Below are 12535 nucleotides of genomic sequence, written 5' to 3'. Positions count from 1 at the left end.
ACATTGTTGGTGGTTTGCTTTGGAGAGATTCAACGTTGAAAAGCAACCTTAAAATATTTACAATACGAACATGTACATGGCTATATCTCTACCAACACACCACCATCGTGAAGAGAAACACGCAAGCACTGAAGATTGTCAGCAGTGTGATGGCATTTGCTTGCTTTGGTCTTTTACGAGTCCTATCAATGTGGTTACGGTTCCTGACTTGCGACCAAAATGTTGAAAGTTCAAGTCTCTGATGTGAAAGTCCACAATTTTTCGGGGATTCGTTAACTTTAGGTCCGAAAGCGGTGTACAGGTAAACAGTAAGATTAGTTGCTATACAAATTGAATTTCCTCCACTTTGTCAAAGCTGCAAATTGTGAGTGCTGTTCCACACTTGTTTTGAGGAAGGCATTCGGAAACGGGGTTTTACTTTTCGGTCAGTTTTTGTGCATTTCACTGTTTATAATTTCCGTGGATCTGAATGTAGGGCACAGGAGGAAAACCTAAATCGTGCTAATGTGCCGCCTTGATCCCACTAAGCTGTAGAAGACGGCACTTGAGTGCCATCTGTTTCCTCACCCAGTCTATTGTGGGCCTCGAAATCCCCAGACTGGATGGTGACTCGTGTGCGCATTTTGTGTCGGACGTGATTAGCACCGAGGGCCATCGGCGATTCGTTTTACACCTTGTAACCTGGACACGTATAACAACATAACAATTGCATTTTAAACCTCGAAATAAGTTTGTGAAATGTTAAAAGTTGTCTCCCTGTTTTTATTCGAGTGATGTGGGCAGTGCTGCTTTGGCTGTCCCGAGTGAGTAGAGGAAATTCCACATTCTGAGTAGATCCGTTTTCCTTTTTTTTTAAAGACAAGTGGATTTTTTGCAGGAAATGCTGATGCTTCTGTTTAAACTCATAAGTGTAATGAATGAGCATGTAGCTAATGCGTTGGTAGTTGCCAGATGGGTTGGTGTGACTAGTTACTGCGGTAGACACAGACAAGACCGCTGTCATTTGTGTTTTTTTTTGCAAATTGCTAAAGTTTTGCTGGTTTTGTATCTCGGATATGTTGAATCTCCTGGTCTATACATCCCAACACGGATTTCTTCAAGTGTTCGGGGTACGAATGTGATTTCACGCGCCTTCTACCTCCACTCTTTGGACAGTTGGGCCTCGTAGGAAAATAAAACATTTGATGTAAAATCACGTGTTACAGGACTGTCTGAAAACCCCTATTTTTGTGCACCGAATACATTAAGACGTACACACACTACCCCCCCCCCCCCCCCATTTATTATTAGGTTCCAATAGGATTTATGCCGCCGTTAATATGATTTTATTTTCCAAGCGTGCACCCTAATCCCCCCCCCCACCACCTCTATCGTCACTGGATTAATGCCGCTCAAAACATTACGTTGCTGCTAAAAGGATTTGATGTGACAATCCGTGCCGACGCGTCTCGCCTACGTGCCTTTTCCTCGCCTTATTAAGGCAGTAGTAGCGAGCGTGCGATGCTCATTCCTTGACTTGACACGTCAACTTTTACTCTGCAGGGGTACCCTGTTAACCTTATTAATTGATTCTGATCTAGCTTCATGGTGCCATTCTACCGCGGTGTTTTCTCAACTTGCCATTGCCGTAGAGTAGAAACGCTCACTTCTAAATACACACACACACGGCCCTAGGAATTGGTTTGGGCAAACTGGCTCTTGAATATTCGCATCGCCTGGCCTCTCGGTCCAACCACTTCCCCGTCGGTACATCGCTTTGACGGCCTGTGCCCAACCCTCCCACCCGCCTGGAACACCCGGCTACGATGCCGTCCGCGATGGTTGCGACGAGGGGACACTTTGTGAACGCGACTCCGCCGATGCTGCTCGGTCTCGCGGGGGTAGAGGGCCCTCTGGACAAGGCTGGTCCGTTCAGCCCGGAGGCGTACACCGCGCTCACGTTCGCGATGGCGACAATCGCGCTGCTGGGCGTCTGCTGCAATGCGCTTGTGCTAACGCTCTTCGTCAAGTTCAAGGTACGGTGACGGGTGTCTGTCTTGTACAATCGATGGTTCGTCAACGTGCGTGGGTGGGTGGGTGCTTGTAAATCCAACGCTGGAAGGAAGCAAGCGGGGTGGTGGATCGGTCGGCTGGAATGTCACGCGATTAGTTGTTGGGAAGCTCGTGTCGTCTTTCAGAGCCCGCTGCTGATGCGCATGTTGATGTTTTAGGCAGGCCAAGTTTTCTAGTCGTTTTAATTGTAAATGTGTACGGTTTTTAAAACTTTTTTCTATGGAGTACCTGCAATAATCTCTGCAGATTAAAATATCGTTTCATAGTTTGCAAAAGGCAGCGAGTAATGGTGATTTATATGAATTTGTATTTTTTCAGATTCTTATTGAATGTATGCGTGTGGTCGATGGTATATAAACCTTTCCTAAACCCATCGTGCGCATGTGATTGGTTGCCCTCTACATTTTATATGTGTTGTGACAATTTTAGTTTTTAATTTTAAACAATTCTGTATAGAGTAGAGCCCCTCTTAACGACCACCCCTGTTAACGACTAATAGCTTAACGACCGGCCTCCACAGAGCCCAATGTGTAGTGTATAGTGTAGTGTATAGTAGTGTAGTGTATAGTGTAGTGTATAATGTAGTGTATTGTAGTGCCTCAATAGAGCCAAATGTGTTCGCTTACCGACCATTCCCCTGTTAACGACGAATGCATTGGTTAACCATGTTTTTTTTAATCTGTTTATAATGTTAGCATATTTATGTATTCATATCCATTGTTTAAATATTATAAAGTACTTTTTGGGTGATAAAGGGTAACTTTCGTTGCTATCGGAACGAATTAAGCCTATCACGTGTGTCTCATATACTCGCTCAACGACAAAATGACTGAACGTGCGGCATCGTGGATCCAATTGCCGTCGTTAAGAGGGGATCTACCGTATACGTCCGTGTGATGAGGGACTAATCAGCTGATAGTTATTCCACGTCCGTGTTATTACCACTTGAATATAATGAACAAATTATTACACGAAGGCATACATATACATGGAGCATTATAACTATCAGCTTCACTCATAAACCAAAAACACAACTGTACCGATTACTATATTTTGCCACTGGTAAAGGAGGTCTCATAGTGTAAATGCTTACCCCGCGTTCTCAATACTCTGATAGTGCACTGTTTTTGAGTTGTACGCCTTTTGGCGTCATCTGATCCAACACCAATGGAGACGAGGCTCTAAAAAAAGCTGTCTCGGGTGTGGACCAATCAACTTCAAGGACAGTGCATATCATTATCAGAGTTGTTTCTTTTTGTTTGCATTTTGACTGCTTGTGTTGTGGTTATTGCAAACATGATGCCTTGTATAAAGGTGTCAGCTTTTGTACCAGTTGAAAGGGTAAAAACCTATCACATCTGCAGCGAATTAATAGTGACGACGTATTTGCGAAACCACGTAAACACGGGGCAGACGTCACAGGTGGATTAACGCTGCGGACGTGCTTTAGGAAACGCACGTTTTGCTTTGACCTACATCAGGGAGGTGAAAGCCCCCCCAGCCCCCTCCTAAGCCTTGCGAGTCGTGCGCAGTCCCCATGAATCAATGTCGCCCAATTAAACAGACGAAGGGCGGCGGGCGGGCGGGCGGGCGGGGGTGGGGGCATTCGTGTAATCCAATTTACGAGCGAAGGAGACCGCTTTATTGAGAACGATGATGGATCCCGCCCTTCAAGGCCTGCCGTTGTCCCACCGCTCGCGCACACGGAAGGCCACGATGCCAGCCTCCCCTGTGTGGCCTCGTCCCGCACCGTCGGTGCTGGGCAGAGGTCGCAAACGGGTTTTGATTCCTTACCCGTACCCGTACCCGGCCGCATCAGGGTCGTAAATGGGTACCCGTACCCTACCCGAAATGAGTGACAAACGGCTACTCACCAGTGACTCACGGCCTACCCGTACCCGTACCCGGCCGCACCAGGGTCGCAAACGGCTACCCGTACCCGGCCTGGTACGGGTAGCCGGGTATCGGGTAGGGTACGGGTATCGGGTACCCAGTTGCGACCTCTGGTGCTGGGCCACGGAACGACGCCTCGGGCGAGCAGGCAATGCCAAACGCCGATCGGTTTCAAAGACGATGCATATGTTAATGTGCGCCTTTTGGCGTCATCTGGTCGAACACCATATGAGACTAGGCTCTAAAGAAAGCTGTCTCTGGTGTGGACCAATCAGTTTCAAGGACAATGCATAAATGATCAGAGTATTGTTTTTTGTTTGCATTTGACTGCAAGTATTGTGGTTAATGTAAACATGATTCCATGCAAAAGGTGTCAGTTTTGTTGCAAGAAAAAAGGGGAAAACCCCTATTAGTGTATTTTGGTACTGGCAAAGGGGGTCCCGTGATGATGATGCATATGTTATCAGTGCACGGTTTGTGTGCAGTGCCGGATTATCCTACGAGCAAAAGTAGCTACAAATGCTCGGGGCCCCGCACTTTCAAGAGCCCCGCGCTGAACGCTTTCAAGATATCAATTCCGTTGAAGTGATTCTGCACTTGCTCTATTACTATAGTACTATACTGCCTTCAACTTTTATGAACGACTGCGTGTTTAAGGTTAGAGATGTGTCGTATTATCTGGCAGTATAGCAAATGAAACAATAAAATTACTTTACAATGCAAGTAATTTTTTTTCTTCATATTTAAGTGTTTTTAGGGCCCCTTTCTAACATATGCTACAGCACCCGAACTAGCTTAATCCGGCACTGTTTGTGTGTGTGTACGTTTTACCACAAGCACAGTATGTGGTTAATGCAGACTTTTTGATGCCTTGCGATAAAAGGTGTCTTAACACCTCCTATGTCATAGCCAGAAAATGGTTATTTCATTATTTTCAATAGCACTTTTGGCTACGTATGGTGCGAAATAAGTTTCAGCATACAAGTTCAACGTACAAAGGGAGTAGCACCTATAGTGAAGGCCAGTACGGCACACGAGGGGTTCATAAATGACGTCACGCGATTTTGGACGATTTTTGACTCCCCCCCCCCCTTCGTCACACGGCGTCACCAAACTATGCCCCCCCCCCAAAAAAAAAACATGCTTCAAATCGCTTTAAACTATTGTCATTGTAGTGCGTATTTAATGTGGCGCTGCACTCTGATGTTGTAGGAGAAAACATTTATTAAAACGTCTATTTAGTTAAGTAAAACGTGTTGTCTCTATTTATAGTTGCGCATTTTGATGTGACGTCACATTTCTCACCCCCCCCTCTCCTCGTCACACATCGTCACAAATGTCTGACTCCATAAATGATGTCGTGACGTCATTTATGGACGGCCCCCTAACTTCCCCTTCGATGCGTCGATGCGGTGTCCCGTGCGTCCCGTGTGCGCGTCTCATCCCCATCCCCTTCCCCATCCCCCTCCCCTCCCAAACGCCGTCTTCCTACAGAGGCTCCGGACGCCCGCCAACCTCCTGGTGGCCAACATGAGCCTGAGCGACCTGCTGGTGTCGTTGTTAGGCAGCGGTCTCTCGCTGGGGGCCTGCGTGGGGCACGGCTGGAACTGGGGGCCCCTCGCCTGCATCTGGGACGGATTCGCCAACACTTTGTTCGGTGTGACATTCGCCGTGCGTGTCTTCAAAGTCAGCCGCCGTTGCTGCGCGGATGTTTGTAGACGTTAGCATCGTCGTGCGTCAAAGTTGAAGCGTCATCACTGCTGCCCTTACTTCCGATTTTAGGGCAGTCACTGGGAGCCACGTACTTTTTAAATCGTCTAAATTGAAAACTCATTTCGTTACAACTGCTTTTGTGTGTTCGGGTCGTTCGAAATTCCCCCGCACCTCCGATTGGCACGGTTGGCTACGAACGGTGCGAAAGAAGTTCTGAACACGCGTTGAGTGCATACGACGCCTGCTGTGGAATGTCAACATCGGCGCTGGGGGGGGGGGGTACAACAGGGGGTGGGGGAGTTGCTGCCCACTCCGATGCTCTACCCTGACCCTCATGGTGGTTTGCCAACAGTACTTTGCCCATCACCTGCGCTGGTATAACGCAGTTCCTTGTACGAATGCATGCTGTGTGTTGAACTTCTTTCGCGCCGTACGTAGCCAGCCGCGCCGGGGAAGGACAAATCAAAGTAAACACAAAAAGCAGTTCTGATGGCATGGATTTTTCGCTCGAGATGATTTCAAAGTGCCGGAGCTCCACGGTGGCTTGCCAATATCGGAAGGAAGAGAGCGTTCCAGACGGTCACAGAAGCGCACCTGAAAGCGCGCGATGCCGTGACCCTCTTTGTTCGACGGTTTTGTTTCTTGAGGGGTTACAGCCCGAGGCCTCGGATTGTGATGCCCCCCACCCCCCACCCCCACACCCCACCCTAAACTTATATATTGTTCTCTAACATTTCGATTTAAAGCTTTCGTGACTGCAGGGATTCATCTTCTTGTTTGTTTCGGTAAAGTCACGTATTCTCTTTCTCTCCCCCCTCCTCCGTTCCGAGCATAGATGGACTCGCCCGTCTGAACAACCGCCAGTTGCTGTCCGTGGTTCTACCGTTAAGAAAAAAACGCCACTTTTTTCAGATTTTCTTGCTGTGATTTTCACACCTGATGATGATTGCTTGCGTTGCAATCGAAACGTCGTGAGAATTATTTTATTATGTTTTATTTTTATTATTTTATTATTATTTCCCTTCTACGTGACTTCACCGAAAGAACCAAGAATATGTTCTCTAACAGTTAAAATGCCTACTCGAACACGATGATGAATGCTGTAGGTAATTAAACGTAGGCTCCGGCAGGTCACGTGACAGCTGTGTGTATTACTACCAGTCGTGTGTCAAACAAACACATAGAATCGCAACGTGTTCATTTACAAATTGTTAATTCTATTAAAAGGAGAGAAAAAAAAACCCCATCCAAAAGTGTGAAATAACCAAGGTGAATAAGAGTGGAGCGTTTGGCATCGGGCACGGGTTGTCTGGTAAGACAGTCGAGGGTAGGGGATTAAAATCGACAAAGAGGGGGGACCCGGGAACCACCACCACCCACCCACCTCTCCACCCCCCTCCTCCTCCCCATCACACTCAATCGGTCGCCACAGCCGACGGCCACTGTGAAACCCTTCGGGGGGGACGCGCTCCGTTTCGTTTGTCGCCAGGTCTCGTCTCAATCGCGTCTCTGAGCGCGCTGGCGTGGGAGCGCAACACGCGCTTCACCAACTCGGACGACGCGACCTTCGACCTCTCATGGAGCTTCCGCGCCGCCCTCGGCACCTGGATGTACGCCCTCGTCTGGGCCTCGCCGCCCACCGTGGGCTGGAACCGCTACTCGCTGGAGGCGCATCGCCTCGGCTGCTCGGTGGACTGGCGCTCCAGGAGGCGCGCGGACTGCGCCTACACGCTGCTGCTGTTCCTGTGCTGCTTGGCGATGCCCGTGCTGCTCATGACCTACTGCTACGGCAACATCGTCTTGACCGTTCGCAGGGTGGGTGGGGGTCTTTAAAAAAAAAAAATAACACGTAAGGGGCCGTACATGAATGACGTCACGCACCGGGGGGGGGGGGGGGGTTAGACATTTGTGACGATGTGTGACGAGGGGGGGGGGGGTTGAGAAATGTCACTTCACATCAAAATGCGCAACTTTAAATAAATAGACAACACGTTCTACTTAATTAAATAGACGTTTTGCTAAATGTTTTCTCCTACAACATCAGAGTGCAGCGCCACATTAAATACGCACTACAATGACAATAGTTTAATGCGATTTGAAGCATGTTTTATTTTTGGGGGGGGGGGGGGGGCAGAGCTTTGTGACGTCATATTTGAGGGGGGGTCTGACTTTTTGTGACGCCGTGTGACTAGGGGGGGGGGGGGGTAAAAAATCGTCCAAAATCGCGTGACGTCATTTATGGACGGCCCCTAAGGCTTTCGCGACTAATATTGTGTTTTTCGTTGTTGTTGTTGTTGGGTTAGATCGCATAAATGTGAAATGTATCGCAAGCCCACCTCCACCTGACAAACACATTTAGTAAGGTTTGTCTGTTTGACAAACCTAATTGGTACAGAACGTGCCAATTCGTTGCTACACACCGGTGGTGTGTGTCAGAGAGCAAACCCACATGGACATTTACCATTTGGGTACGACGTTTCGCTGGTGATTACAACCGGCTGCATCAGGCGTCATCAAATTGTTAATCTTGTGGATTTGCCGTCTAACACAGAACCGGTGTGGTGCTGAAGTAGCGACGAATTGGCACGTTTTACTCCACGTGGCAAAACTTAGTTATTGCCTGTGTCGGGTGTAAGTGTGTTTACGACACATTTTACAATTATGCGATCTAACCCCCCCCCCCCAAAAAGACTACAAGACGCAGGAGGGGGGTGAAGGTTTGTAATTTCTGGAACTGATCCCATGTTTGTGTTTTAGCCTCTAATCATCCTGATATGTGCGCTTGCATAGGCGCACCTCGTATCGATAAGACGATCTGCGGTTGTCGAAGATTTGTTGATTGGAAACATTTCACAGAGAGAGAGAGAAGGCTGAAGAGTGCACAGAGAGGCTTTGCGAAGTTGTACGCCCGGGACGACCCTTGAGAGCCAGGGAAATAAGGGCAAAGGCGCGAATTGAACTCAAGTTAAAGACATCGCAACGACTCCGAGTGACCGTGCACTTGGGCTGAACACCTCACTGGGAGGGGCCGATGCACAGCGGTCGAGACTCCTTTTGGCATCCTTGAACTCGATCATTGTTTTTTTACCCTTCTATCTGGCAATAAAACTGACACCTTTTTTTACAAGGAGTCATGTTTACATAGACCACAATACCTGCAGTCATAATGCAAACAAAAACATAACTCTGATAATGTGCACTGTCCTTGAAGTTGATTGGTCCACACCCGAGACAGCTTTCCTTAGAGCCTAGTCTCACATGGGTTGGACCAGATGACGCCGAAAGGCGTCATCTGACTGCAGGTATTGTGGTCTATGTAAACATGACTCCTTGTAAAAAAAGGTGTCAGTTTTGTTGCCAGATAGAAGGGTAAAAAAATAATTATCATATTTTTACTGGCAAATGAGGTTCCAATGGTGTAAATCCTTGAACTCGCCTAAAACAACGACACCAACCGTAGCCAAAAACACATCGTGACGCCGATTGCAAGTGTTCGTGCAAAAAAAAAAGAAACTCCATGCCCTCTCCACCCCCCTCCCCCGCCCGCTGTGCCCTACCGCGCAGTTCCGCAAGCTGGAGGTCCTGGAGGCACCTCAGGTGCTCAAGGCTCGGTGCTCCGAGAGGAAAGTGTCCGCCGTGTGCCTGCTCATGATGCTGCTCTTCCTGCTATGCTGGTCGCCCTACGCCGTCGCCTCATTGCTCGTGGCCTCTGGGCTCGAGCACCTGGTGCCCCCCCCCGTCTCCATCGTGCCCTCCCTGCTCGCCAAGTCCAACGCGGTGTGCAACCCTCTGCTCTTCCTGCTCATGAGCGGCAACGTACGTGCGTGCGGCAACGTTTTGTTGTTGTTGTTTGCGACGATGACGTATATCGAAACGACGTAACATCAAAGCGATGTGCAGGGTGGGTGGAGGCCCGAGGGCTTCGAGGGCTTAGGGGCACGAGAACGGACGATGCTGTCGGCGACGTGAGCGCGAGTTGAGAGGCGACGCAAATCGGGGAGTGGTATTCATAAAGTGATGACGTATTTGCGAAACAACTTAAAAGGGTGGGGGGGTGGCGGGGTGTGGGGGGGGGTGGCGGGGTGTGGGGGGGGTGGCGGGGTAGGGGGGGTGGCTGGGTGGGGGTGGCGGGGTGGGGGTGGCGGGGTGGGGGGTTGCGGGGTGGGAGGGGGACGTAAATCTGCGTGTTACCGTACGCACATCTGCGCTGTTACAGGATACAGGCAGACAGGGCTGTCCATGGAGGGTTGGGGGCCCCGAGGCAATTCGCACTGTGTGGGCCCCTTGACGCCTTCAAACTAAACCACAAGTTCCGATTTAAAGCTTTCGTGACTGCAGGGATTCATCTTCTTGGTTCTTTCGGTAAAGTCACGTAGAAGGGAAATAATAAAATAATTAACATAAAACATAATAAAATAATTCTCACGACGTTTCGGCCACAACGCAAGCAGCCGTCCTCAGATTTCAGACGCTGTCTCTCCGACAGACCTGTTCTTCACCTGAGGACGGCTGCTTGCGTTGTGGCCGAAACGTCGTCAGAATTATTTTTATTATTTTATTATTTCCCTTCTAGGTGACTTTACCGAAAGAACCAAGACGATGAACCACAAGTATTACATCTGGCACCGTCGTGCGTCTAAGCGCGGGGCCAGGGGCTGTCACACCGATTCGCCGCACCCCAAGGACAGCTCTGTAGATCGACTTCGCCTAGAGCAGGGGTGTCCAAACTTTTTGCAAAGAGGGCCACATTTGATAAAGTGAAGATGCCCGGGGGCCAATAGTTCCTTTTGACATTTTTTTTAACCACAAAAGTTACGTGGAAATACACACACTGTTACAAAACAATTTTCATTGTCACAATTAACTTTATTTTTCCAATGACAATGTAACCAAATATAAGCCACTCAGGCAGACGGGAACAACTCTACAAACGCAATTCTGCCTTTCATTCAGTCAGATAACATTGAACAAACTGTATAGAATACCTTAAATTTCCATGAGTTTCATGATGTATTTATTCTGACAGAGCTGGCGAGCCATAACTAACACATTATAAGACCGAAGCTGCGGGCTGTATGAAATCTGCCCGCGGGCCGTGATTGGCCCGCGGGCCGGACTTTGGAGATGCCTGCTGTAGAGCGACGCTGCAGAACGCCGGTTTCGTTAAAAGCGCTCGTTGGCCGCGACAGAATGACTGATGCATTGTGGGCATGCTCAGGGAAGCCAATGGTCGTCAGTGGGTCGGCTAACAGCCCAAAATTCCACCAAATGGACTGTTTCGATCCACAAATCGTGTGATAGGAATCTCTGTTGCCGATATATATATGAAAATAAGATCGCATCTGCTGAATAAAACATTGCCTCTGCTTGATCACTGCTTCATGTCATAGCTCGATCACTGCTCGATCACTGCTCAATCACAATGATGCACGTATTAAAATTGTGTGGTCCCTACTTGATCAACTAGACACACGTATGAAAAATGTCATAGCGCGCACAGTTGTTGTTTCAGTTTCATTCATTAGGATTTACCCTGTGAGCCATTCGGCTCTTGATTTGGGTGCAACCGCAACAACCAATAACATTACAAGATACACCTAAAATTCATTGTACACAAATCCAAACATCACGTACATAAACAATGAAATACTACAGAAAAAAGCACCACCTGTCCATGCTGCTGTATGCGTGCAGTTTCGGTTCCCGACCGTAGCCAATATTAGTGGCCAGCACCACACCCGGCCGCCTTTGTCTCCCTCGTTGCAACATTGACGCATCGCTCCAGGTACTCATTTGAGACCGAGTCGACCTAGGCGGAGAAATCGTCACCGCTGTTGGTGGCCGTGAGCGGGAATCGAACTCGGCTCTCCCGGCGGCTCTCGTTGCTAACCCGCCGTCCCACCGCTCCACCCACAGTTCTGCCGATGCCTGCGGACGATGTTCTTCACGCTGCGCTGGAGGTCCAACCTCAGCCGAGTGGGCATCGTGTGCCCGCAGTCGCAGCGCCAACCGCGGCAGCGCGAGGTCACGCGACCCAAGAAGAAGGTCACCTTCAGCTCCAGCTCCATCGTCTTCATCATTTCGTCGAGCGAGGAGGAGGACCCCGCTGAGCCCGCCGACGCCGAGGGAGAGAACAGTGCCGCCGCGCTCGCAGTCCCGGCGGACACGTGCGTCGTTCACGTGAAGCCCACGTGACGAGCGAGAACGTGGGCTCGCGCGTTCGCTTGGACCGCGGGGCGTTTTCAGGGCACGCACGCGGAGCGCGAGTCGGACCGTCGCAACGATCCGGGGAAGATGTTGCTTGCGCCCAACGACCCCCCCTCGCCTCTGTCCACGTGGAGCGAGCCGCTCGAAGTTATGCCCGGGTGGTTGAGTCGGCGCCAGTGTTTTTTTGTTCTTTCATCTGTGCCATAGCAATGTGGATTTCTCGCCAATGGCTCAGGGCTGTCAACGGACGAGCCGCCAACCCAGTTGTTCATTTGAGCGGCGAGAAATCACTTTGACATTCCCCCTACCCCAGCCGGCAGTACGAACACGTGCGCGCCGCGATCGACCTGCAGGTCGCGTGCGGTGGGGTGAAGCGTGGGGCACTTCCACCTCTTCCGAGGTTAAAGAGTAGGCCGAAACATCCGATGGGAGGGAAAGCTCGAGATCTCCGTCTCGTGGAGGCTCTTCCGCCGGCAGTAGCGTGAGCGACCTTTCTCAGGACTGCGCCTTTTATATTTACATGTCAACAGGTAGCCTACACGTACGCATGCATGCATGTACGTTGAACTTCTTTCGCACCGTACGTAGCCAACCGTGCTGATTGGAGGTGCGGGATAGTACACGCGGAGTCAAACGATGCGATAGCAAGTCGCCATATTCTGAAAGGATC

The 12535-nt window shown here is 49.6% G+C and overlaps 1 protein-coding gene across 1 annotated transcript; it reads left to right on the top strand.

The window, feature by feature from the left end:
• Window positions 1-1817: 1817 nt before the first annotated feature.
• Window positions 1818-11853, top strand: LOC144943874 (opsin-3-like). The gene is made up of 5 exons (XM_078871711.1): window positions 1818-2015; window positions 5440-5602; window positions 7148-7473; window positions 9223-9474; window positions 11575-11853. Exons 1-5 carry the CDS (start codon window positions 1818-1820, stop codon window positions 11851-11853), a joined length of 1218 nt encoding a protein of 405 aa, XP_078727837.1.
• Window positions 11854-12535: the final 682 nt, after the last annotated feature.

The sequence above is a fragment of the Lampetra fluviatilis genome, chromosome 33 (assembly GCF_964198595.1).
Source record: "Lampetra fluviatilis chromosome 33, kcLamFluv1.1, whole genome shotgun sequence".
NCBI classification, from domain to species: domain Eukaryota; kingdom Metazoa; phylum Chordata; class Hyperoartia; order Petromyzontiformes; family Petromyzontidae; genus Lampetra; species Lampetra fluviatilis.
The sequence above is the reverse complement of the archived record's forward strand: the minus strand, read 5'-3'. Positions and strand labels throughout refer to the sequence as shown.

Excerpts from the sequence above, each read along its gene's own strand:
- LOC144943874 (XM_078871711.1), top strand. The coding sequence starts at position 1,818 with ATGGTTGCGACGAGGGGACACTTTGTGAACGCGACTCCGCCGATGCTG. Across the intron at positions 7,474-9,222 it reads TCGTCTTGACCGTTCGCAGG|TTCCGCAAGCTGGAGGTCCT; the intron begins GTGGGTGGGGGT and ends CCTACCGCGCAG. Across the intron at positions 9,475-11,574 it reads TCCTGCTCATGAGCGGCAAC|TTCTGCCGATGCCTGCGGAC; the intron begins GTACGTGCGTGC and ends CTCCACCCACAG.